This window comes from Chironomus tepperi, unplaced genomic scaffold (genome assembly GCF_022539635.2).
Source record: "Chironomus tepperi strain 1889 unplaced genomic scaffold, CSIRO-AGI_Ctep_v1 contig_85, whole genome shotgun sequence".
In the NCBI taxonomy this organism is placed as follows: domain Eukaryota; kingdom Metazoa; phylum Arthropoda; class Insecta; order Diptera; family Chironomidae; genus Chironomus; species Chironomus tepperi.
The window spans coordinates 7,158,108-7,186,092 of NW_027226207.1; the positions used below are offsets into that span (position 1 = coordinate 7,158,108).

Sequence of the window (27,985 nt, forward strand, 5' to 3'; positions counted from 1 at the left end):
CTGATTTGGAATTATTTAAGGTACACCCATTGCACAATTCTAAGTTGGCACAAATATTGTATCAAATTGAACCGAAAAAAGTTGACTTTTTCACAGCAAATCGACCAAAATCTTGCAGAAATCGAAGTTTGATTCGAGTACTTATTTTGAAAGAATTCAGTTTGTGACATTTAAGGTTAGAGCTAAGAGTTCAGCTATTAGTATATTCTGGATCATGCAGACAAACGTGCAAAAGATTGAGAATTATTGTGATTCAGAAAAAAACTAGGAATCTGGTTGAAAAATAGGAAGTAATCGCAATTCAGTCAATTTTTAACATCTATCGCCATATCATTCAGTAAGCAATTGCATGCAATTCATATGAACGATTGAATTAGTTGAGATGTTCAGCAATCCAAATCTGATTGATCTGCGAGTTGTGTAAGTCCCAGAAGGCATATATGGAATAAAAATAAGGCACCTGGTCTTCTTGATTTTGATCTCAATCCGAATTTCATCAAAACAGAATCACGTCAGCTAAGGTCACATGTGCTTTCCGAGAGTAAGTCAAATAAAGCCTAGACTAACAGTATTTTTGAATTCAATGTTAAGTCGAGAAAGAAGAGTCCTGAGATCAAGCAAACCATTCAAAATAATCCATAATACAACCATATCCAAGCCTTGCCAATTCCCATTTATTCAATAATTCCCATTAATATGAAAATAAGTATCTAATTTATTCCATACCATCCTCAACATATTCCTAATTATTCATGTAAATCACAATGCAATTGATACAATTCCACAAACAAAAAAATTAGTAACTGAAACCAGTAGGCAAGTAAGTAGCAACACAAAAAAAAACTAAAAATTAAATATGTTTTGGCAAGAAAGCAGACACAATGCAACAAACAAACAAATAAGGAAGGGATGAAAAAAAAAATCTGATGATTGTTCAAAATATTTACACAAAATATTACACACAAATACGTTTTGAATAGAGTTGTTAAGCAAGGATACTTGATACTTATGGTTAAGGATGAGCGGTAAACTCTAAAAAAATAAAAGGTAAAGAAGTTAGAACCACACCCATTTTAGTTCGCATCAATGGACCCCTCAATTCTATTTAAGAGGAAGCACTTTAGTTCGTCATGTTTAGTTACAAATTGCAGTTGCAGCAAGTTACAGACAGTGATAAAAAATGGCACAAAATGAGAGGAAATTTACAACAAATTTTTCCATCGATCACATCCTTAATCATGCTGGCGATCGGTTCAAAAAGTGTAAAAATTACAATAAATATGAAGCCTTAACATCGTCATCAGGTGGCGATGAAGACATTTGTGATAATAATGACAAAAAGTGCTATGAAAATTTATATATAAATGGACAAAAGTTCATTGAAATTCCAACATTTAATTGGCTTAATTACACGCGATACAACATGCCTCGATTACCAAGTAAGATTTAATTATAAAATTATTATTTATATGTAGCTGTAATGAAATAATTGGACATGCAAAGTTACGGAAGTGATATTGTGAATATGAAAGAATAAAATTTGTGTACATGCGACGGGAAGTTTTGATGACAAATGAGGTGCTGTTGGTGGCTATGATACATGACAGTGTTGTAAGAATGTGGAACAAATATGTAAAGTTTGTCCATAATTGTAGGCTTGCAGACAGAAAACGCAAGCTTACAGCCTTGGATGAACTATAAGCTACAGCCAAGCTAGAGCCGGAATCTGCAGGCATATGAATGTAAAATGCAGGAAATTCAGACTTTTTGATCTTTGCTGAATTCTCTAAAAATGTGTTTGATGTTGGATATAAGATTGTAGATTACATAAATACTAAAGATTCCATATTTTAAGGATATCCTCTCTCAAATCGTGATAATTTAATGTTAATTCTATCAAAGCTTCATCCTTAAAGTAATCTAATAGCTCTTGTTCTTATTATTCAACTATACTTCATGTGCCTGCATAGTTCTTCAATCTAACATTGCCAATAGCTTCAATTTTGTCTTAATCTTGCATATTAAGCAGTTGAAGTATCTAAACCTTTGAGAAGTCACAAATTTGGAAATGGTTTGGATTTGAACCGACGGCTACCACACTAAATTAAAGCCAAACACCTTTCCGCTTAGTCCAAAAAGCCACTGAACTGCTTTTCACCAAAAACTACTCATATTCTATATAGTACTTACTTCCTTATTGTATCAATGTTCCTTTGCGAAACTAAGATTGCAACAAATTCTTTAAAAGGCTATAGTTGACTCTGTTACTGGCTCTGACGCCTATTTTGTTACCTAAAAGTTCTATGTACTCTACAGTATTACTTACTTTACTTACTTGGCGAAGGCGCACGGTGGCCCATTTAGAATTCGTCAAAAGCTGGATCTGCCTTTAGATAACTTCTGTCAAATTCTAATTCCTCTACAGCCTTAAATGTGTCATATCGATTTTCTCATAATTCCAATACTCCCAAAGTCCTCCAAAAACTCACTAAAATCCACCATCCTCTATCTCCAACACAAAACACCACCAACACTTCAAATACTCAAAATAAACATAAAATTCCTTTCAGGACAACATAGTCTGTTGAACTTAATAATAGAAAAAAATCCATATTGATAATTCACTGACTTGTACTTTTGTCTCATAAATCAACAAAACTGTAAAAATTAGTAATACAAAGAAAATGAATGGATTTATTAGTTCAAGGCTTTTTCCTGTTTGACTTTTGCTATCTAATTTGTCATTAGTCACATTATGTTAATATATATTGTCAAGGATTAGAATTAGGTTTGTCATGAAATGAAAAAGGTGAAAGGACTTTGTGGGAGTGTGTTTTTAGGGATTTTTATGTACCGGTCGGTAGTCGAGAGACGCAAATGAAGAAAGCTCCGTCATGAAGCTGTTACTTGCATCCTTGGTGAAGGCACAAGAGCCGCATTTAGAGCTCGTCAAAGCCGGAGCTGTTAAGGGACTCTTACGCCAAACGATTGCGGCTTCAATTTGGTCTTAGGTTTAGTGAAGCTTTTAAAGATCCATACCGGAGACTTATTAATTTGTCATTAGATAGGACGAGTTTCTTAAAGAACTCTGTAACATACAAGCATATGCTCAATCAATAAAAGAAGTTAGCAGAAGTAGCCGTTATAGCCCGGAACAGAGACCTGTTCAATCGCTTTATTAACGCCCTACTATTCACAGTGGATCAATAGGAACCAATCATCATCATATGCTCAATCAGCTTCTTTCGGTAATGGTCCCTGACATACCCGATTGGACAAAAAAAGTTAGAGCTAGTCATCAACTGGACATTAACTTGTCATTGGCCAGTTATGACGTATTTTGGCGCACTCGGGAAACAATCCTAGTAAGCACTTGACATGCACTATTGACATGTCCTACAATATTTCTTATGAGAGCGGTTTTTAACCTCAAATCCACCCGGTCTACGTCTCTGCCACTATGAATTCGACACAATTATAAACTAATAAGCATATTATTCCTTTTCAAACCAACTCAAAAGTCCTCAACAATTCTATTCATTATTCCTGGCTCATTAATATGAATTAATCATCCAATTCCTAGTCTATCCTACCACAATCGCATTTTCCCTGCGCCAGAACTAAATAAAGTTGGAATCAAACTTGCCAGACTTATCATAAAAATCCAACAATAGTAATATTGTGTATAATTTATAAAATAATGAATAAGAAAGCTAGTCATCGCTTATTTATATTTCATTAAAAGAAGTAGTTCCATTTGAATATCATTTCTAATGCTGATATTTTTATGAATAAAAGCTAAAAATTGTCATCATTTATTGAAGTTATGTGCTCTGATGGAAAATGTTCGTTTATTCAATTCTTTGACAAATTTATGTGCAGTATGCAATGTAGCAAATGCAGAATATCAATCGTCATGTTCACAGCCGTACGTGATCAACACGAAAAAATATTAAAATCAATTTTCTATCAAAAAAATTGGGGTACGATAGCTACCTTAGTGAAAATTCATGGTAATGCTTGAAATAATATACAAAATTTGTTCAATAAACTCAAAATCACATTTTCAATGTCATGACTCTTGACACTCGTCTAACACAATACCCGAATTATTATTTTTTTTTTTCCAATATTTATTTTAAATTATACTTTTTTTTTTCAATGCTATCTTGATTATTATTGTGAACAATATAGCTATGGATGGTGAACAATATTTCTATGGATATGGAAGTTGATCTAGTTATGTTTTGAAGAATTATTGATGATTAAATGAATGATTGGAGAATTCATTAATTTTTTATAGTTATGTTGTACTTACTCGAGTCGTAAAACATAGCTGAACTAGATTTGTGTCTAGTTCACTGGACGAGTAATTGTATCATGCTTAATTCAGCATATTACTCATCGGTCGCTCTCAGAGAGTATCTATTGTAAATATTTTCTATAGTAAGCATTAGTTGGTCATTGAACTAGCCATACAACTACAAGATAGTTTCAAGACAAAACATATTATGCTGAAAATAAAAGCCTTTGGAATTAAATACTTCTAGATCAATGGTGGGCAACCTTTTATTTTTCGTGGCATACCTTACCCGATCGGCACAAATTGAAATGTTGCCACCACGGCGAAGAGTCGGTCGTATACTTAAAGCCAAGTGGCTGTCACTTGGCGAAAACAACCTGATTTGCCAAGTGGTTAGCCTTGACTGAAACTACTTACGGCATACGATTTATGTCATTTCCAAAAATAGTTGGCGGCACACAGTTTGCCCGCCGTTATTCCAAATACTTAATTGTTGTTCTTTAAACAATAAGTACAATGAATCAACCAAAAAAATGTTGATAATGGACAATAATACGACTAAACGAGAATTAGACATCAACTGAATATTAACGATTTATTGTCAAATCAAGAATGTCACAGTCGCTAGGCAATGCTATCAATTTATTAGAAAAATATCAAAAAAGCGTGGATGTGCTAGTTGACACCATGATGACATGGTTTAACATGATAGACGTCAGTAATCAAAATTTGCCACTGCGTGCTACCAGAATTGCATATCAATTGTCAAAGCTTTATTTTAGGGTTTTCTGATGTCTCGGTTTTGAGGAGTTTTCGAAACTGAGAACGAGATGAGAATCTAGATGGAGGTTTCATAGGAATTTTTCGAAGTCTCAGCTTGACAAATTCCAAGTATGAGATCAAAACTTCCCAGTCGCATTATTGTCTTCCTTTACTTAATCTTCCGCAGTCCAATGTATTGTTAACTACAAATTTAAATCCAAATCTTACATACAATTTACTAATCAATGCCAATTTCCTTTATAAATTCACAGGACCCTCAAAAGGACCACTCAAGAGAACATCAAGACTGCCAAGAATCCCATTCACAGCATATCAATTGAGTGAACTAGAGAAAGCATACAAAAATGCAACATATTTGAGTACAGATGATGCAAATTTCCTTGCCAACAAACTAGAACTAACTGGTGTCCGCGTAAAAATTTGGTTCCAAAATCGTCGAGCACGTGACCGAAGAGACCGACGAGATGTAAATGGCACAAGCAGCATAAAATCACTTAATGACAGCAATGACAACGAAAGTGGCGATGAAAGCGATGAAGTTATTGTGTCGTAGCCAGAACGACAAACGGACTTGCTTAATGTTCATATTTGTATAAAGGAAATGCCAATAAAAATGTAAATAATGTGACATAATTAATGTTGAATAAGAAGACATGACAAAAATAAAAATAGAACTTTAAATTGGATACGATAAATGAGGACTTTCCATTCTCTATATTCTCAGCATTGTTCCTTCATTTGCCATGATGGTTATTGAATTTACGGAACTCAATGAAAAATTTATATGGCATTCAACAATCTACAAATTTATTGCTTGTATGTGATTTATCCATGCATACTCGCATTGTATGAAGTTTCCATTTGGGTTCTGTTTCTGTTTTCTCTTTTACACGTTTTTTTGTGATGATTTATTTAGCTGGATTTTATTGAGGAAATGTGGAAATTGCTTGCATGTTGTTTTCTTTTTATTTGGTTCTTCCGACGGGATGGTGATTATTTGTCAGTTTTGGAATTAAAATTTGATAATGATGAGTTATAATGTATTGTAAACATATGAGGTTTTTGGAACGCAGATGGCTTAGTTTTGGAAAATGTTGATACAAAACAGTTGTGGAAATTTTCACGTTTTTTTTGCGATAGTTTGAATTTAACAAATACATACTCCCACGGTACCGTGATGCAACCATCATATTAGTATGTTACGCTTTGTGTGCTCGGGATCAGGATTAGAAACCAAAATCTACTAAGACACTTCTAAAATCCTCTAAATTTCACAAAAAGACTGTCATTTTTTTACATCACAGTACCTGAGCTCAAAGTAAACTGAAATTTTGACAAGTCTTTTTCAAGTCAACTTTGAGCCTTGCAAAGTACTATTTAACCTTATTACAGTTGTGTGTCTTAAAAATCATTAACAAAAATGTTAATGATTTTGCATAATAAATGGTTCTGTCTTACCCTAGCGACACAAATGATAATGCTTTGTACAACTCCGTTAAGACTAAATAAGGATCCATTTTTTATTAACGGCAAGGAGCAGCAATTTATAATTTCAGAACACCTAACCGAAAGGTACAGACCGACATGAGTTAGTTCTTAGGCATTATTTCATTAAAAACAGCCCTAATTCAGAGCCACGGTGGTCTAATGCCAGATTAATCGCTATTTCTACACTGCGTAATTCTCGGGTAAGCATGGATTTAAAATAAATTGTTCCCGACAAATTTATTAATTCTACAAATTAGTAAACAAAAAATCTGACAAAATCCCCTCAAGGGAACATTGGAAAATGCGCTCTAATCTCCATCCATCAATGCCTATCCAACAAAATTTCCTCAATTCCCTTTCAAAAAGCGAATAAAAAAAAACTCGTGCTTTCATTCCAAAATTATTGTTTTCATCACCAAAAGCTCCCAAATGACATGCGCGCGCGAATTTCTTTCCAATTAATGGAAAATAGAAAAGAAAAAAAACTTTTTTTTCTTATTCTCATCCACAGTCAGCATGAAAAGGAATGTACAGAAGGGAAAAAGTCCATTCCTAAAAACTTTTTTTTCAGTCCAAAAGTGAAAATATTTATCTCAATTAATAAAACTTATTCTAAAGCTATAAAGAATTAAAAAAAATTGGAATTTTTGTGACTTTTTTTTAATTAATTAATTGTGCATAACTAGAACTAAGTTCCATTGTGATAAAGTCAATTCCTCCGATTATACAATAAGAAAAAAAAAAGTAAAATACAGGAAATTTTTTCATTTTGTGCTACATAAAGTTGTGAATGGGATTGTGTAATGAAATATTATAGACAGGTCTAGTTGAGTCCATAAAGCTATTTTAATCCAGTTATTATTCATTTTTCCCAAATGGAAAATTTCATAAAGTCCATAAAAAAAGGCACAACTTGATGAGAGTGAATGAAAAAAAAAAAGGCAGTGTGAAGTGTGTGTGCTTCTGCTTTTTTTTTCGCAATCGATAACTGAAAAAAAGGCATTCAGTTCAGTTGAAACGGAACATCGAATTATTGGAGATACTCTAAAGCGACCTTTCAAAATTCATATATATCTATGACGCCAAGTTAATTGATTTTTTTTTCTTGTTCCTTTAAAAATCTTCAAAATTTTTGTTCATTCATCGATGACTAAATAGACATGAAAAAGTGAGACATCGAGTGACATAGAATTGTGTACGGTGTGTTAAATTATCGAATTTATATCCTTAAAAAGTTAAGGACGTGAAAAAATAAGAAATGAGAGGAAAAAATGGTTGTGAAATGAGTTACACGAGATGAGAGAGAACAAGAGTAAAGTGAGAAGCAGTGCTATACACAAAATGTGATGTACTTGAGATGTGAATAAGAGAAACTTCCAAGGATAGCACAAAATAACCAAATATTTATGAAAAATCAAAGTATGAATGAAGGAGGAACAAAAAAGTTCATGAAAAATTCAAAAATCTCATCCTGAAAAATTTTTTTTTCCGTCTTATCTTGCCGAGTTGAAAGTTTTTCTGCTTCTTATTTCCTTTGCTTTGCATTTTTTACTTCGTGGTGCTTGTGGGGATTTTGTCAGAATTTTCATAGTGAAGTTTGGTTTGGAATCGACCTTATTTTTGGGTCAACAAATGAATCGGTATCGATTGATGTTCATGACTTGAATCAATACTATATCCTAGATCAGAAAGCATCAAAATGTTGAATGCATGGCAATCAAGTGAAGGGTTTAACTGATAATAAGCGACCAAGTGAGTGTGCTTATTATCTACGTGGTGTGCTTTTTCGGATTTTATTGAAGACAATCAGCGTACGCTTTAAATTAAAATAAAATTAAATGCAGGATGACTGCCACTACCAAGTGAACGCAATTTAGTCTTAAGTAATCTATCATCTTGACGTTCAAGTGACTCTTAATGACAAACAAACACCGCTTTGTTTTGATAATACTGTCCGTTTGATTTTCGTGTGTTTAACATTTGAGAATGTGAAGATTGATTCACTCTTAAACTTAAGAGACAGTGATAAGAAGAAGACGGCTTTCATTAGGGATGTCTCCTAAGTAATACCTCCAATTGCTTTAAAGTAGAGTTTGAAATGTAATCGACTTGAGTTTTCGTTGCAAAATTCAAGACGATTTCGAGCCTCTGCTTAATACTAATTTATGAAATATTTATTTACTCGAAAGTTTTGCGACTAGTTACTGCTTTGTCAGCACTTGAGAGAAATTTCTAATTTTTCGTCATCGTTCTTGTTGAATTGGCAACATTATTAATTCAGAATTAGATATTCTAGTCGACCAAAAGTTGAGTTTGAAATTTAATAAATTATCAATTTTGGAACAACGATTTCTAGACGTTCAAAAATCACCGAAATTGAGACAATCCCTAAATATCTCGCATTGAGAACCTTTAAAATAAATCTTAGATCTTAATCTTAATTTGGTCTATTTTGAGTCCATATTAAGCCATAACTCCTAAAAAATCTTAAGAATTCAGAAATGAGAGAGTATTTGACATGACACGAAGGGTTTCCTTCTGGAGAAGGAGTCCTATAAGTCGATTTATCACATAGCATAGTAATAACTGAACAGCTCCTTATTCTCAAAATTATTTTCCTTATTAAATCATCAAAAAAAAATCTTAAAATTCAATTACAAAATCTTCAGTGTCCCCTTACAATCTCCATATTAATCATCACTACATAATAAGAGATATCAAGTCATAAAATCTGTGTCAGCATAAATAAATTGTATATCCAAAAATAAGTCTCAAGAATATTCATATCCCCAATCAAGTAAAAATATCTTCATTAGTCAACAATTTCATAAAACTGAAATTTATTCCAAGGGAATTTTCCTTCTTTTTTTATTTCTATTCCATGAGGATTTTTAAGTTCCAGTCTATCTGCCTCTATCTATTGACTGTATGTATATAGAATATAAAAAATGAAATTTCCACCCCTCCTTTCATTCCCGTATGTAGGTCACAATTTGTAAATGAACATTTTGTATTATAACATATATTCTTTATTTTCTCTCGTATGATAATAAAAATAATACCCAAGTCTGTCAAATAATAATGTCAATTTCTCTAATTTTCTAAATTGATCAGGTGATTTTAGTGACTATAATAATAATTTTAGTTTTTATTTGTACTTGAGGGTGGAATATTTTGTGAATTATGAGTATTTTAAATTGGATATGATGAGTTTTTGGACACTTTTTCTTTGTGCTCCTCAAATTTAATGCTTGGAAGGATCCACATCAACTACAATAGGGGCGAATCCCAAGGCCAAGATGGTCAAACCTTAGGGTATAGTGGGTCTCTAAGGACGAAACATGATTCGGGGTCAAAATTCTTCTCGACTATTGTATGATCGAATTTATTGTATAGTTTTAAGACTACGCTTCCGTCCTTAATGTAGGGCTCCCTTCCCACCTTTTTGGACCCTTTTAATGGAAGGGGAATTAAAATATGTTCAAGGAAGTGTCAAAAATAAGGAAATTTTGGGAGTTTTCTCTCAAAAACCCTAGCAAATTGAAGAATTTTGTCGAAAATTATTGAAAAGTTGAAACCAAATCAGTGGATATCCATCACAGTAAGGGAAGGATTCTCAATATGTCGGCCTCGGCACATTTCTGGATATCACTCTTTCCTTAAGGACTTCTTATGTCTCAATTTGACAAAATTCTCAAAATTAAGACAAAATGAACGCCAGGATATGTTTCGATTCCGACTCGACAATCTTAATCTGCCCAAACTTACTAGTCAACCCATTTGTGCCTATTCTTACTACGTGACTAATCCCTAAGTGGATTAATTTCCAGTTGATGATTAGTTCTAATGTATTTTTGTCAACTCGGGATTTGCTCGGGATCCTTAACTGATCAATCTTTATCTGACCAAACCATATCTGACCAAACCTTGTCTGACTGATCTTTAACTGACCAATCCTTAGATGGACAAGGATTGGTTAAGTAAGGATTAGTATCTAACTATATTTATTTACTTTCCTAACTATAATTAGTTAGATACTAATTCTTACTTAACCAATCCTTCTCCACCCACCCTTACCAACCCAAACCATACCTTCTGTCTTCCTTAATATTCCACATCATTAACAATCAACCCTCTTCATATTATAATACACATATATATTTTGAAAAATTCATTCATAAAAAATGACAAATGTTTTATTATTGTTTTCTGAGTTGGAGGGGGATTCAAGGACTCGTGCTTTTTAATTCAGTCAGTTTTGGAGGTTCAAGCATTTATTTCGTGAAAGGTTGAACTCGATTTCAAAAAAAAAAATTAATGAGGAAAAGCTTCATTTAAATTGCTTTTATTTGAAGTGTTTTTTTGGAAAAATTTACATGCAAAAATGAAAAGTTTTACGTGAAAATGGTTCATTAATTTGGTCTGATTTTGATAAGAAGTCGTAATGGAAATAAAAAAGTTTCAAATGTTGATTGGGAAAATATTGTAAAGTTCTTATCAGTTCTGTGTTATTTTTTTGTTTGAAATTAAGGCAGCAGGGTTGTTTTGAATGTGAATAGAAAGATAATAAATTACTGTGGATGTTTAATTTAGAACACGCATGGATATTGCTGGTGTTGAGCACATGATAGTGAGTGGAATATGATATTAAAATGTGATTTAGTATTGATGGTCATTCATGAGTGTCTTGGAATAATAATGAATGGAAATTTTGAAACACATTTTCCATTGTTGTGCGCGAGCAGGAGCGTATTTAGGGAGAAAGGAGGGTTTGGGGGTCAATACTTCCTCCTTCTCCCTCCCCCTACTCCTCGGTACAACTCTATGAATGCAAATCTCTATGAATGCAAATCTAAAGATAACAATCTATAAATTCCAATTAAAATATTCACAATAATCCTCAGAACTGCTTAAATATCCAACTATACAATCCTTTAATGCGACAACTTTCAAGAACAACCAAAATTGCTGCAATCCTCATGAATAAAATCCCCATAAAATACAAAAAAATCTATGATAAAAATTAATGCAACATCTACAACCTATTCATTAATTTTTCCCATTATCCATCACCTCCTCATCCTCCATAGAATCCCTATTCCAACGCCACATAGCCTTATGATATTAATTTGTCATAACAGTAAACTGTAAATTCCTTCCAACCCCTTTTTTTTTGTGCTGCGTTGTATTGTGTTGCTCTGTACACAAAACACTTTTACGAGCGATTCCACCAGAGAGAGGAAAAGATAAGAATTAAAAATTTATGAGATGAAATATTTTTTCATGATCTTCGACATACTTAAAAGCACTAAACAAATTAATTTGGATAATATATATGGAAGTTTGTAAGTAATGTCTATGGAAAATTAGAATTTTGTTGAGCAATTTAGGTGCTAATTGTTTGGTATGCTCTAGGGTGCACTCTAATCTTTGGTTAATATAAATATGTATACATGTCTCATTAGTCTAGGGCAGTATTGCACAACTTTTTATTTTTTGCAGCATACCTTAGGAGTGACCTTCGACTAAAACCGCATTAGGCATTATTTCTATGGTCTTTCCAAATCTTTCCAAATTGGGGGCTAAATTATGTGCCATGGCACATGGATAACCAATCATTGCTCTAGGATATGGTTCAACTTAAGATACGTGTGGCCAAGGGTATGAATAGGGGTATGGTCAAGGCACATGATAACTGCAAATGCTGTGTTGACTAAGATTTAGAATTAATAGCCTAGTACAAACCCTAGTGAATTTTTAAATGAAGTATAGTCGGAACGTGAGGCAGTAAACCTCAAATCTCGTGTAAATATACCAAATTGGCATTCATTTTGCATAAGAATTGAAGATTTTGATGTCACAATGATCTTTAGGAGGGCATTTCTAAAGAAGCATTCCTCTAGAAGTATCCTAGCATCATAAAAGGTCACGTTATCCTAGTATTATTCTTGCTTTCTACTCAAGCACCCAAAAAGAAGCAAAATAGTGCGCTTGAAGACCTAATTGACTCCTAATTCCACGTGGTTTCCAAATGACTGTATATGGAGTCTTGATGGATTCTTATGTAACTCAAATTAGCAATTTTCTATTATCTTAGCAGAATTCTGGTCTCTTTTCAGACGCCAAAGCTACAATACTATGATAAACCCTTAAATTATGCACCAGAGACAGTTAATAACCTTGAGTACATCCAAACAATCCACTCCATAAAGAAAAAACTATTCATTACTTACAAACCACCCCTAAACATCCAAAATTTATTTAGTTTAGTCATACTCTATATATATTATAATTTATAATAAAGAAAATTTATTTTAATAATGATATTATTGCAGATAAATGGAAGCAGAAGGAATGAGAAAAATCAACATTTTTATGTGCAACACAGTTTGGATTGAATTGATTAAATCTTCAAGAATATAAAAAAATAGACGAAAAACTTTTTCTTTCCTTTTTTTGTTCGACATTCTTCTGTGAGAATCAGCTTTTTTAAGAGGATAGAAAAGTGCCACATAAAGGCAAAATCGTAAGAGACAAAAAAATGTTTGGAAACAGCAGTAGCGTCGACACAAATGAGATAATAAAGTCATTTGATTCAAATAGTGATAAAGTAATAAATAATAATGAAGTCGCATTCAGTAAGAAGGCACAAAATCAATGCGATGCAGATGAAAATTTATTCTTACGTTTTCTTGAGCTCGATCCACCGGTGCCGGCCGATGCACAGAAAGTCTTTACAAAGGGACGAACGCCATTTACGATAACAAAAAAATTAGTTAAGAATCCAGAATGTAGCTATGGATTTTCAATTGTTTGGACTCATCCGCCACGTGTTGAAAAAATTGAATCTAATTCAGCGGCTGAGAAGGTTGGAATGCTGCCGGGTGACTATATTATTTTTATCGACAAATACAACGTTGTTACAATGCCAGGTAAATTATAGATTAAAATCTTATTCCTAGAAATGAATGTAAAGGCTATTGCCATGTGTGATTAAATTGTCCATTTTGTAATGTATAATGACTTTATGGATGGAAATAACAAATCGTTGACTAATTATTTTGACTTTTTTGGGTTTTGATATGAATGACTTTGCATAATTTCAAGTCTTTTTGTCTGTCATTGTGGAGATTAAAATTAAATGATGTAAATTCTGAATAGATCGTTAAAGCTAACACAAAGCTTAATATGAAGTCGAGTTGACCAAGTTGACTTGTGTAGTCAATTGGAGTCGACTTCGAGCTCTGATCTAACAAAAATCCTGCCTTAAATCAGCGTGATTCAGGGATGTTTCTAGACTTAAACCGAATTTGACAGCAAGTCAGAGTCATGCCGACCCGGTGCTAGATTTTAGATCAATTAACCGACTGCCGGATAGTACACTCGAGTCCACAGTTTGACATAATTTCTAGTCAACTAGATCTAAGGTCGACTAGTCACAATTTTTATGGAATGATATCAAGCTGTCCACTTTGGACAGTTTGTTCGCTAGTGCACCGCTACGTCGCCATATTAACGATAAAACGCAAAATTGTCTTAACGGCGCCTACTCATTGATCTCCTCAGAAATCTTGCTGTTCGGATAATATTCTGATCATTTGCATCAACTTTTCATCGGTGTCAGTAATTCATTAATCAAGTTATCAACTTTTCTGAGGAATTTTAGTCCAAAACTTGAATAAATAAACTTTTTTAATCCAAAAAATGGAATTACTGTAACCATTTAAGTGACAATAAACATCATATGGTACATATAACACGATAGTGTCATGTCACGCTAATCATTTGATTTAATAATAATGGCATAGTGACATGCAGAGTGACATGTCACACTTATGAGTATATCCCGACAGTTTGACAGTCATATGGAAAGTAACTTTGGTTTATCTGATGCATAATGATCAACATTAAGCATATGGTAGATATAGATGGATTAGATAAGTAGTTGAAGATCCCGAGTGGACAAAATCCGCTAGAACTTATCATCAGCTGGACATAAACTTGCCGTCAAGTAGTTATAATGAACTGTTGTCCACTCGGGGCTCATTGACTAGCTTTAGCATCCTTTTTAGATGTGAGAGTACAAATCCTTTGATTTGAGATTGTCTTGAATCGATATTTCATTAAAAACTCCTTAATATCCTTCAAAATCCATCATAGCTTGCTATCTACTAGACAATAAATAATGCACTTTAATATCCTCTTGATCTACTTTCGCAATTTCTCAAGAAAACATTAAATTACTTTTAATTATTAACAAATCAATCACAATATTCCTTTTTATTATCCTATAGTACGCTATAATGCGCTCTAAACCCCCATTAATTTACTTTAATAACTATTTCCCCACTTTATCTATTGAATCATCAATTCCAATTCTTCTTTCTTTCTCTCTATAATTACAGAGCTCGATATTCTGAACCTAATACGTATACAAGGCAACGCACTAACATTAGAAATATTCCGACGACATACACGGACAGGCAGCACAAAATCAAAAGTTTTCTCACCGAAACTTGTGTCAGGACGAATGTCATTCAATCAAGACATGTCAACAGACGATGAAAATTCAGTTAAGCCATTAAACATCACAAAAACAATTGTAGTTCCACCGTCTGTAGCGACAACAGCAGCTGTAACTAATTCTAATGTTTCACTCGAGACAACAAAACGTCGATTAAGATTACCGCAAGTGACTGGTGCAACTAGTAAAGAGGTATGGATTATAGACGAAAATATAAATTAATTAATTATTCATCTCATACCTTCATCTCATCCACAGTCAATTACCACAACAAATCAAAATCCAGAGAGCCTAAGGAAACGCTATCTCATTCAATTAATGAATCGTGAACAACATTTTGTTAGTGCTATAAATTTTGGCTTAGAACGTTTCGTTCATCCACTTCGTGATAGAAAAGATTTAATATCAATTAGTGATCATCGGACACTGTTTCAAAATATTGATGAATTAATGCAATTATCGGAAGATATACTTGAACAAATATTACAAAATGATCATGATCCGCAAATGCATTTTGCATCGCGTGTTTATTTGTCAAAATCTTTAGCATTATGTGCTGCTTATAAGAGATATTGTAGTGGACTTAAACGTGCTGACTGTGTATTGGTGAGTATGGAATTGTTAATGATATTTTATTGCGAAATTTTAATTGTTGTGAGGATGGTGAGGGGTTGGGTGGGGTTGGATTGATGGGTTTTGTGTGATAAGGGTGGAAAATAGGGGTTGTCCATAAATAATGTATTGAATTTTAAGGTGTTGATGCAAAATTCAATGATGTTCTACTCTAAAACACAAACCACATGTTTGATTAGATCATGGAAGGCACATAGGGTAGGAAAAAGTGACTGATCCGACCCGAAGCCGGTGTGACTCTTACTTGGAGCCTGATTCGTGAAAATCTTGTCCTAATTCCGTCCAAGATTCAAATTCATGCCAGTTTTTCATCTTATCTGAATCTGTGTGCCTTCTGATGTATACCAAATTAGTTCAACTGATCATTCTGTGAATTTTATGATTAAGAGTCTAACATTACATCCAATGAACGACGTCACTTCCAAACGACCCCACAGTGATTTAAAGAATATGTAAATCTATTCGAAAAATCACTGATCTAGTGAATTATGTTGAAAATTCACATTCAATACTGAATTCACATGGATTATTCAAATTACAACTAGCCATTACACCCATAGGGACGATTCACAAATGACGTCATCGCTAAAAAAATGTAATTTTATACTCTAAACCCTTTTACATCTCTAATTTGTGTGGAAAATCAACTTAAATTTCCATACAACCCTATCCCATCCTTTACAAAACTTCAGACGTCACAACTAATCGATCCCCAATGAATAACCATCCCCAAAAAAACAATCCTCACAATGTTGGCAAAGCTTTATAACAATTTGAATAAATTTTCATGTATTTTTCTGATTAGGTTAACAAATCACGAACATGTAATAGTGAATTTCTAACATTTCTTAATGAACCCCCGATACCGAAGAAACGACCAGACATTACAACATTTATTCATCGACCGTTACAACATTTTCGCGATATTTTAAAACTATTGCAACTCATTTCGTCCAATTGTCCTGGTGATAGTGATGAGAATAAGAATTTTACAAACGTTATTACTGAGCTACAAGCAGCATATCGTGAGATAACTGTCAGTGGATTGATGGAACCGGTGGGTGAAGGTCGACCGCTTCTGTCACTACAAGACTTGGAATCACGACTCGTTTTTACAAAATGCAAACCATTCACATTAGCAATTCCGGGTAGACAGTGGATATTTGGTGGCGATTTATCAAGAATTGATGGACGTTCAATTAAGCAATTTTGGACATTGCTCTTTAGCGATATTATTTTATTTGCAAAAGTTAGCCGTGATCGTGTTTTATTTATTACTGATGAGCCTTTGCCTTTAACAAATATTGTCGATTGTATTTTTAATGTTAAGAAAAAGAGTGAGTATAAAAAATTGATTTATTGATACTTGTTGGAGCTGAGCAGGGCATGTAGTGGTGAGGGATAGACTACATGAGCGACACAATGGGGCGAACCATACTTCCTGCCGTTAAAATGGGTTGAAATGAGCCGTCACGGTGTCGTTAGGGCAACTTTACGTTTTAACCCTTCTTTGGTGATTAAGCGGCATCCTAGCAAGCATGATGTGCTGCTCGGGTTAGCTGTTTAGACACAGTAACACAGTAAATCATTCAGAACTACTCCTTAATCATGTAGGAGTCATATACAGCCCTTATGACCCATAAAACCATAACTTACCACTCAAGATACCCACAAAGTAATGTCCTGCTCGGATTTTAATCCTTAATGCCTCCACAAATTGATTTTTATGTAGGCTAATAAGTCTAAAAGTGGGTAGACAAAATACATTTTTTAATGCCACAATTTCTCAAAGTTTTTAATTTCTAACGAAAATTGAAACTTGGCAATGTAAAAAAAAGTTTTCGTCTATAAATATTTTATGAACATAAAAACATGCTGTACTTCTATTTTTGGGGTATTCAAGTAATTAATGTCGATGTTATGACATTTTAACAAATAGTTTTTGTGGACCTTCCCATTAAAAAAAAAAAGTCTCAGATTTTATGTAGATTTTAGAGAGGCATTGGTAATTACTGTACATTGGAAATTAATGTCCAATTAATGTAGTGCAGTGGTGGGCAACCTTTTGTGTGTTACGAGACACTTTGACCATTGGCACATCAGTGTGACACATCAGTATGACACATCAGTGTGGCACATCAATGTGACGGTACATCAGTGAGACACAACAATATGACTACAAATCAGTATGACAAATCAGTGTGCCGTGGCACTCATGCTACTCACAAATGGTATAGGGTGTTGCAACACACTGGTTGTTCACCACTGGTTAAGAGTGCCAAGACACAAAAGTGTCTCACAATTGGTATAGTGTGCTGCTGCACACAAGTTGCTCACCTCTGGTTTAGCGTGCCACGACACAAATGTTGCTCACCTCTGTCATAAAGTGGTGTGACACAAATGCTGCTAATCGCTGGTATTGCGTGCCGTGGCACAAAGGTTGCTCACCATTACTATAGCGTGCTGCGGCACACAAGCCACTCACGACTGATATAGAATCTTAATGAAAATACCTAATTAAATTTTCTCCCCACATAATCTACAGCTAATGAATTTCGTCTCATAATTGATCCCAGTGGACAGCCAGCGAAAAGTCCAAACGTTAATTGTACACCCGATTTATCGCGTACACCTTTAAAAAGCGTAAAAAAGCGCACAATAATACTCCGTACACCGTCAATAGAACTGAAGGCTGTTTGGCAAAATTTGTTAACACGTCAAATATTCATTGTTAATAGTACATTAGGCTCATCACTTAACAGCCCTTTAGAGTCACCCGACGTAATGGTATCTCATTTAAAATTAAATGATGTAAATTTAGGTGCTCATTCGATGGGCGCTTCAAGTAGTAAAATGTGCTCTATTGAAAGTTTTAATATTCAACAACAGCAACAACAACAACAACAGCAGCAGCAACAACAACAACGACAACAGCAGCATAGTAATCAACAGGTGGGCATTTACATGAATTCATGATGAACTTTTAATGATTTAAAAAAGGAAATATTTTAATTTTTTAGACAAAACAGGACAGAAATAACAACAGTAATTCATTAAAATTTGAGCAGCTACAGGATTTGATTGAGGAAAGGTCAGAATCACCGAAAATAACGAGACATTTAGAGAATTTTATTGATGAAAAATGTAGTATGTTGAGTAAGAGCGGCGTATCGAAAGAAGGCTCAGTTCATTTAGCGAAATGGATTAAGGGACAATTCAACAATAACGACAGAATTCCAGCATTTGATGACGAAGAGGGAAATCAAGATTGGAGTGCTGAGGAAGTCGAGAAGAGATCAAAAGAATTGAGATTAATGCATGAGATAAAAAGAATTGATGAGAATCCAAGTGAGGATGAGCAACAAAGTACGTCAAAAAGCACATCAGATAGTCAAGTAAGTTGGAGTAAATCTAAGTGTTGAGGATGATTTCAATTTTTAATGGATGTGCCCTGTGTGGTTTCATGGCAACTATCGAGTTAGATAGGCGTCATAGTAATGTAGGGAAAGGAAGGTTTTGGAGGAATTGCTGTCAGTTTGATGCTGATTGTGATTTCAGATTGGAACATACAAAATTTAGCACTAGGAGTGAAGTTTAGGTCTGTTTATTGATGAGATTGTTGTTGGTTTAGTCATTGCTTGGATTAGAAGAAGTGTAAAGTCATTATGGGGTTGATATGGCTTATCTAGAGCTGAAATAGACTAGAGCGGACGTAAATACATTGAAATTAGTTCATGGCAAGTCAATGTCCAGTTGAATATTAGTTCCAACATATTTTTGTATAGTTTTATTGGCGAAAATTCTTATTTTGTTGACATGGGTTGAACTAAGGCAGTGATGGACAATCTGTGTGTCGTGGAACAGTTATAGGTAGTCTATGTTCCTCAAAGCATTAGTAGCCGTCACCTACGGTTGTATCGTGACACAAAAAAGGTTGCGCAGCACTGGACTAGTCATTCAGTCATCCCAGAAGCTCAAATTCAATTCAGAAACCCAAAAGCTTCAATCCAACGCATATCAATCAACAACAATCACATCAGTAAACCAGATGCAATCCTGAATATACCTAAAAAGATTAGCAAGCACACATAATTTTATATCAATAATAAAAATCTCAATACTTCCCCTTGAAACCACACAACAAGACCCATACTACCATCCCACATTGCATTATCTAATACCAGATAATTAAAAAAATTCCAGATAACAGTCCGATCAAGTCCAATAAATAACAATAATAGTCGTAGTGATAGCATGTCCATATGTCGACAATGTCACAAATTTTGTAAAAAGAAAATGCGAACGTCACCATCAATGAATGACAATAATAACAATCAATTAAATCAATCTAAACGTGATTCAACATGTGATTCAAGTAGCACAACAATCAAGGAGGAGATGACAGATAACGATACATCAACGGATGATGTAAAAGAATTGAGAGCATCACAAACGATGGTGACAATTAAAAATTATCCAACACCCGAGACACCCGAAGCCATCCTCAAGACATCACAATCATCACCATCAGCATTACAGACATCGCCAAATAAAAAGTCAGGAAATCGTAAAAATGTCTGTGCTGTGTCCAAAAATAAGACCGATAATGTTGCCAATGGACTATGTAAATGTGAATGTAAAGCAAAAGATTTTGAAAAGACAACAATCAGTCCGGACGAAGTAAAGTATGAGATTGTTAAAATTCTAAAAGACGTCGATCAAATAACAAATCGTATGTCCCTCACCGATTCGGCGAGTTCACGTTCAAGTGACTCACCATACCTAACCTATTCAAGCATACGTGCAAAGACTTTACTTAGTAAATATAGCTTTTTATATAATAATAATCATATGACAGCAGCAGCTAAAAATCAGCCATTAAACATAATTAAAGAAACAATGATTGGTGCTCAACAAGATAATGCGTCTACAAATGATAAGACAACAACAATAGAACAGCAACAACAACAGCAACAGCAACAGGAAAATAAGACTGTAACATCAACGGCATCGACAACAACAACAACATTAACAAATATTAATGACATTACAACACTAATGATGCTTAAAAATATTGACGATGATGATGATGATGATGATGATGATGATGAGGAACAAGATGAAATTGATGGTGGTAATGGTAATGTTAATATACCATTGATGTTAATTAATTTAGCACAATCAAATCCAATTACAACAAATATACCAGCAATATCAGTCCTTCCACCCACACCCGATCCAAAGAATCAACACAATAATCAGTTTAATCTGACGAAAGATTTAGAGATAACAAAAGTCAACAGTATTAGTATAAAGACAGAAAGTAGCTTCGATTCAGTCGAGGATGAGGAGGAGGAGCCACCATATGTGAAACTTAAGACAAGTCTACGACGTTTTGGCACAATGTCAAGTCTAGAGCGATTACCATCAGAGGATACAGATGAAAAGACACTAAATTCATCCGACGATGAGTCAATTGATGATGTTAAAGTATCTACGACATTAATTAAAGACCTAAGTGGTGAAAGTTCATCGCAAACTTATCGTACATGGACATCACGTGCTGGTTCATTTTTAGAAGAGTCGAAAGCATTTATTGATAAATATTTGGGTAGAAATGATGGATATTCCGATTATGTATATCTTAAAAACGACCCAAAAGATCCAAATAATGATTTTGATGAGTATGAGACAATCGAAGGTGAAGCGACGTCTGGTGAAGAAGTTTGGGGCACACCGACAAGTGGAGGTGAAAATGATGAAATGCACATGTTCAATAATGGCGACGATGGTAATCAAACGGTAAAGAAACATAAGTAGAAAAATTTCATTAGTGCATCCATACCATATAATAATTACATAACATTCATTCATTCTGACTACGCGCTTACATCATATGTTAATTTGTCTCCACTGTTATCCATTCACTTCACTTTCAAGTCCCCCAAATCTTCATCCGGTGACGAAGATACTGAAATTATGATGGACGAACTACTTATGGCACCGATGATGACGGCTAGTAATATTCGAGGTCTATTGCCGAGGTAACGTCATCGAGTTTGGTTAAATTTATGGTTTCTAGCTAGTATACTTACATGAATGGTTACTACTTACTACTAGTTTGTTTACTAGAGCAGTTACTACTTAGTATACTAGTTTTATAATTAATATTAGCTAGTATACTAGCTAGGAGTGTACTACTAACTAGTATACTAGCTTTATAGTTACTACTAAGTAGTATACTAGCTTTATAGTGACTACTAAGTAGTATACTAGCTTTTTAGTGACTTGCTACGTAGTATACTAGCTTTATGGTTACTACTTACTAGTATACTATCTTTATAGTGACTACTAACTAGTATACTAGCTTTAAAGTGACTTACTACCTAGTATACTAGCTTTAGAGTTACTACTAACTAGTACACTAGTTTTATAGTAACTAATATCTAGTATACTACTTTTATAGCTACTACTAGGCTAGTATGATAGAATTATAGCTAGTACTACCTAGTGTACTAGCTCCAAAGTTATCATTAGAGTTATTTACTACCTAGTATACTAACTCCAGAGTTTCTAACTAGCTATATGACAATTGACTAACAATACCATAGTTCCTTAACAGTAGACATAGTCCTCTAATTTATATCCATTTCTTTTATTCCAATCTTTTTTAATCAATTAATATATTTTCAAAATAATAAACAAATAAATAGGAGAAGACTAGAGCCATTATTTGAGGAAGATACAGATAGTTGCGATTCGAATAATGAAAATAGTTTATTGAACAATAAAGAGGTAGGGTAATTTTTATTAGCATAGCAATAGATGCTGTATAAAACTGTTTTTATATTTATTCACATATATTTTTGCATAGATGAATTTATATGCTTGCATATTCACTTTTTTTTGGTTTTGTGTGTAATTTTGGATTGATCACATTGATTGGTGATACTTTTTGACATGGGTTTATAGATGAGGTATCGAGGTACCTTTTGGATTGAGTACCATAATAGTGTTTGGTAGATTTATCTGAATAGTTCTTTATAATCTTTGTGTTTTGAAATAAATGAAAAATTCAACGAATTATGAGATTTTGTAATGTAATTGGTACTCTTTTGATAAGTGAGCGTCCCCTGGGTACTTTTTTGAATTTGGGGATGTCTAATAATGATCTTGGTAATTTGAGGAAGCTCATAGTAGCCAAGTATCAATCCCCATCTCCCCACCAGAAACAAAATGCACTAAATTACATAAATCTCTGCAAAAATGCAGATGATACTGCTAATCTGTAGATACGAGTCACTGTTTAAGTGCAGATAGCAGCCACTGCTAAACTACAGATACCAGTCACTGCTAAAATACAAATAGCGGATTCTGAAAAAGTGCATATAACAGACTCTGCTGAAATTCAGATAGAAGACACTAATAAAGTTCAGATAGTACACAGTGCCAAAGTGCAGATAGTAGATACTTTTAAAGTAAAGATAGCAGACAATGTTAAATTGAAGATAGCAGACACTGTTAAAGTGCAGTTAACAGACACTTCTAGAGTATAGATAGCAGACACCGCAAGACTGCAGATAGCAGGCACAGCTAAAGTACAGATAACAGACACTGCTTGGCTACAAATAGCAGATACTGTTAAAATGCAGACAACAGACATTGTTGAGTACAGATAACATTTCTTAAGTGCAGTTAGCAGATACTGCTCAAGTGCAGATAACAGACACTTCTAAACTGCAGGTAGTAAACACTGCTAAAGAGCAGATAGCAAAGAGCAGCTGAACCTTATTCATTACTTATTAGCTTACCTTTATTTGACTATGAAGTCTCTACAAAAACCTTACAAAAACTCCCCTAAATCCCCAAAACTCCCTAAATCTTCAACCCACAACTGATCGCTTACAAGCAAAAATGCGCCTTATTCATTCACCCACCGAGGTGAACTTATTAACTTGTTTGAATTTTTTTTAACAAATTTTTTTGATTAGATTTAATCAAATCTTGATGTGTTATTTTTCTATTTAGAAATTATCATAGATTATGCAATAAGAAATCGTTAATAACCAAAAAAAATAGAGTTGATTTTTATACAGTTTTTTGCTAATGCCAATAGAACAAAATAACAATTTTTTTTGAGAACCAGTACGAGTCTTCTTTATACTTTTCCGTACTTAAGTTCGCATGCCAGTTATCGTTTTTATAGTTTAGTGGTAAAGTCTTATTTTAATTCTATCGGCAGGGGGAAAGAGTCGAAAAAAATATCGAAAAATATCCAAGTTCGCATACTTCAATCGATTCAGATCCAACACCATCGATCGACGACGAGGAGATTATGAATATGGAGGAGGAGATGATGTCGCCGACGACGAGATTAGCACAACAGGATGTGATGTCACCCCTGGAGGATTTGGAATTGGACGGAATGGATGTGGCAATGATGAGCGAAGACGAAACACTCAAGACTACGACACCGGGTATGAAATTAATTATTTCAATATCTATTTCCTATTTTTTTTTATGTCTCATTTATTGTTGATCCATTGGATTTATGAAATCAAAAAATTTCCCTTCATTTTCTTCTCATCAGTGGAAACTTTTGGCAGTGTTGCTGACAAATCTGGTAAAAAATCATAAATCTTTTTTTCTCTTTGCTTCTCTATTCTCTCTTCGTCTTCACAATATTTTTATATATTCTGCATTGTGTATGATTTATGGCACTTTTTACGTTCCATAAATTAAAGCTTCACGGACATGTTTAGAATTAGTCGCTAACTTTTACTTCCAATCTTTTTTTTTTCTCCCTCCTCATCTCATCATACACATAAAAAAATCATAATTTTTATAGGTGCGTGTGCCCTATTCTCACAGACCGAAAAGAAAGGCTATCAAAATCATACAGAAATTGCCGAAGCAACTCTACTCGATCATGTTGCGGATCAAATAACGCCAACAGCAACACCAAATCAAATACAAGCCCTAAGAACGTCCCGATCGCTCGAAATGCGATTGGCAATGAACAACGACATATTGGGGGACGAGGATCTGGTGAGCTATATACCGGGACCAAATGTAGCAACATTTCTAGTCGGTCGAGACCTCTCTTCATACCACAGAATGAGTGGCAGGGATATAATAATGAATCGGATAATGGATCGCAGGGATATTTCACCCCAACCATCGAGGACGTTCAACCAAAACGAAAAGAGGAACGACCCACTGAGCTCTTACTCACAACAAAAGAATTCGAAAATGGACACACCAATATTAAATCGCAAGGCAAAACAACGTATTTGGAACAGTTCTGGGTTTGTGCAAAAAGGTGAGGAATTAAGTAGTTGGATGTAAGCTGGTAGCTCATTGTTCTGTCTCTCTGACTCTGTGTCATTGTGTTTCTCTAACTTTGTGTCTTTTTGACTCTGCGTCATTGTGTCTCTCTAACTCTGTGTCATTGTGTCTCTCTGACTCTGTGTCATTGTGTCTCTCTAACTCTGTGTCATTGTGTCTCTCTGACTTTGTGTCTTTTTGACTCTGCGTCATTGTGTCTCTCTAACTCTGTGTCATTGTGTCTCTCTGACTCTGTGTCATTGTGTCTCTCTGACTCTGTGTCATTGTGTCTCTCTGACTCTGCGTCATTGTGTCTCTCTAACTCTATGTCATTGTGTCTCTCTGACTCTGTGCCATTGTGTCTCTGTGTCTATCTCAGACTTTGTGTCATTATGTCTCTCTGAATCATTGTGATTCTCTGACTCTGTGTCATTGTGTCTCTGTGTCTCTTTGACTTTGTGTCATTGTTTCTCTTCGACTTTGTGTCATTATGTCGCTCTGACTTTGTGTCATTGTGTCCCTCTGACTTTGTGTCATTGTGTCTCTTCGACTTTGTGTCATTATGTCTCTTCGTCTCTCTGACAATCTGTCTCGGTGTCTCTCTGACAATTTGTCTCTGTCTTTAAGTCGCTCTGTGTCTTTGCCACATTAATTCTCTGTCGCTTTGTATCTTTGTCGCTCTGACACCATATCTGTCTATCCTTCTCTATCCCTCTTTATCTCTTGGTATTAAAACTGTAATTAAATTCATATCTTTACTTTTTTATCACATCTTACAGAAGAAAAGACAGTACTGTCGGATCTGGAAAAATTAGCGAGGCGAGAAAAAATCTATTGCATGACTCAACAATATCAAAGTATTGATAATGAAACATCAAGTCAAATGGCAACATCCAATAAAGCTAATAGATTGTAAATGTTCATTTTCATCTCATTATAAAAAAAAAATTCATTTTATTTCAATTCGATCAATTTCTTACATATTTCATTTTTCATCTCTCTTTCCTCATACTGTATATATAAATATAAAATATGCATTCACATCCATCCATGCACCACGCACCATCATCATTAAGACTCAAATTGTTGAGAAGAAATTCTGATAATTTTGCAAGTAAAGGAAAATTACCATCAACGACAACATTAAAAGAGCATAATAATTATAGTAGCGGAGATGATTCATCATCCATTAACAGTGGGCAATCAAGTTTACTGAATAATAGTAGTAAGGAAAATGTAAGATTATTTTATTCAGGAGATTGAGGCTTATGATTGAATTGCTCTTTTTGTGGAGAAAAGTTTGTGATTTGGTTGGGTGATTATAGGATTATGTAATGATTACGTCTTAATCTGTTGATTAGTACTCTATGAGGTATTATAGCGGTATTAAGCAGTAAAACCAGCTTTTTGTGTCATCGTAGGGAGATATTGAAGTGGCTCAATCGCTGGATTCCACTTGTCAATATTCATTACCAAGTACAATCAAGAACTTCCTTCTAGATCGTTAAAAAAGCTAGTTTTAAGCCAATTTACTACAAGTGCGCTTTATGTGAAAATAATTGGCATATATGCGTACTATGTGAAAATAATTAACATCAATCAAAAAATCACATTTTTGAAGACTTATACAAGGAATATTCTGATTAAATCAGTCTTAATAGCCAAACCAGCCACAAATACAAACTCAATCCACCATAATCAAGCCTCGATCTGCCGAATAATCCCTAAAAACTCAATCTCAATTAACATAATTTATTCCAATTCCTCATTTCAGGATAAAACACTCTCATTAGATCGAAGATTTATAAAGCAACTCACAAAACGACGATCAAACTCAATATCAGATTTTTCGTCCAAAACAAAGTAGAAATTCGAATCCAAAGTAAAATTTAATGAAAAAAAATGTCAAAAAAATATGCATAAATAATTAATTAGTTCTTCCTACATAATTAAACATCATTAAGAATACTCAAAAAAAAATTAATTAATTAATTAAAAGTTTTTAACAGTGATTCTTGTAAAGATTCATGATCCAAAGTAATTATTCGTCCTAAGCATGTTTTTTCTTCTCCAAAAAAAAAAAAAAATGTTAATTTTTAATTATTCTAATAAAAAAAAAGTCATTAAGCATTCAAGAGACACGCACTCATGATAATAATAATTATTAATAATATATGAACAATTATAGTGATTTTGGTAATCATTGTGATTTCAAACTTAAAAAAGAACAGAAACTCATAGAATTTTAAGGACAATTTTTTTAAATTTTTTCGTTTTTTGTTGACTATAAATAAAATTTAAAAAATTAATTTAAAATATGAGAAATCTAGTCAAAAATTTTACATAAAATTATGTGAAATAAATTCTTTTTCATTAATAACAAAAAAGTTTTCGAATTTTTCTAGTTATTAACTTTTTAGCTCATTAGGAAATTTCAATACTAAGGATGAATAAAATAATTAAAAAAAAAGTAGATAGAAAATCATTTGAAAATTTTTTTAAAAACGATTCTTGAATCAAAAACAAAAAATTTATTGCACAATACATGAAGATGATGATGATGAAAAATTCTAATCAATCAGAAAATTAAAGCGAAGAAGTTTAGCATACATAATGACAATTTTTAATGATGTACGCCCGTCCAAAGCAATGGAAATGGTCTGTCTTTTTTGGGAAATGTTTTGCTGGATTTGATATTTTTGGATTTTTAGAAATTTTAGAATTTTTGACATTTTTCAAAATTTTAATAATTTTTGAAATTCTAAGCAATTTTGAATTTTTAAGAAATTTTTGAAATTTTGAGAATTTTTTGACATTTTAAAAATTCTTGAAAATTTAAGAATATTCTAAAATTTCTGAGAAAATTAGGGAATTTTTGACAAATTTAACACAATCAAGATTTTTAAAAAATTAAAATTTTAAATTTT

General features: G+C 33.6%; 2 protein-coding genes across 4 annotated transcripts; both read left to right on the forward strand.

Annotated features, from left to right (window-relative positions):
• The first annotated feature begins 1,320 nt into the window (after nt 1–1,320).
• Nucleotides 1,321–5,736, forward strand: LOC139086378 (homeobox protein H17-like). The gene is made up of 2 exons (XM_070634816.1): nt 1,321–1,439; nt 5,338–5,736. Exons 1-2 carry the CDS (start codon nt 1,424–1,426, stop codon nt 5,637–5,639), a joined length of 318 nt encoding a protein of 105 aa, XP_070490917.1. The 5' UTR covers nt 1,321–1,423; the 3' UTR covers nt 5,640–5,736.
• A 1,486-nt stretch (nt 5,737–7,222) lies between these two features.
• Nucleotides 7,223–27,240, forward strand: LOC139086365 (serine-rich adhesin for platelets-like). Of its 3 annotated transcripts, none has more exons than XM_070634796.1 (16): nt 7,223–7,993; nt 12,910–13,506; nt 14,980–15,290; nt 15,357–15,704; nt 16,537–17,068; nt 18,277–18,683; nt 18,752–19,126; nt 19,935–21,533; nt 21,672–21,775; nt 22,445–22,526; nt 23,974–24,208; nt 24,322–24,354; nt 24,580–25,053; nt 25,838–25,970; nt 26,135–26,294; nt 26,833–27,240. In XM_070634796.1, exons 2-16 carry the CDS (start codon nt 13,116–13,118, stop codon nt 26,923–26,925), a joined length of 5,277 nt encoding a protein of 1,758 aa, XP_070490897.1. In that variant the 5' UTR covers nt 7,223–7,993; nt 12,910–13,115; the 3' UTR covers nt 26,926–27,240. The 3 variants fall into 3 exon arrangements, with proteins under 3 accessions (XP_070490897.1, XP_070490898.1, XP_070490899.1); XM_070634797.1 differs by having other exon boundaries at nt 26,135–26,283; nt 26,833–26,973; XM_070634798.1 differs by lacking the exons at nt 24,322–24,354; nt 24,580–25,053.
• Nucleotides 27,241–27,985: the final 745 nt, after the last annotated feature.

Coding starts and splice junctions, on each gene's coding strand:
- LOC139086365 (XM_070634796.1), top strand. CDS start 13,116: ATGTTTGGAAACAGCAGTAGCGTCGACACAAATGAGATAATAAAGTCA. Junction 15,705..16,536: donor AACGTGCTGACTGTGTATTG/GTGAGTATGGAA, acceptor TTTTCTGATTAG/GTTAACAAATCACGAACATG. Junction 25,054..25,837: donor TTCTGGGTTTGTGCAAAAAG/GTGAGGAATTAA, acceptor CACATCTTACAG/AAGAAAAGACAGTACTGTCG.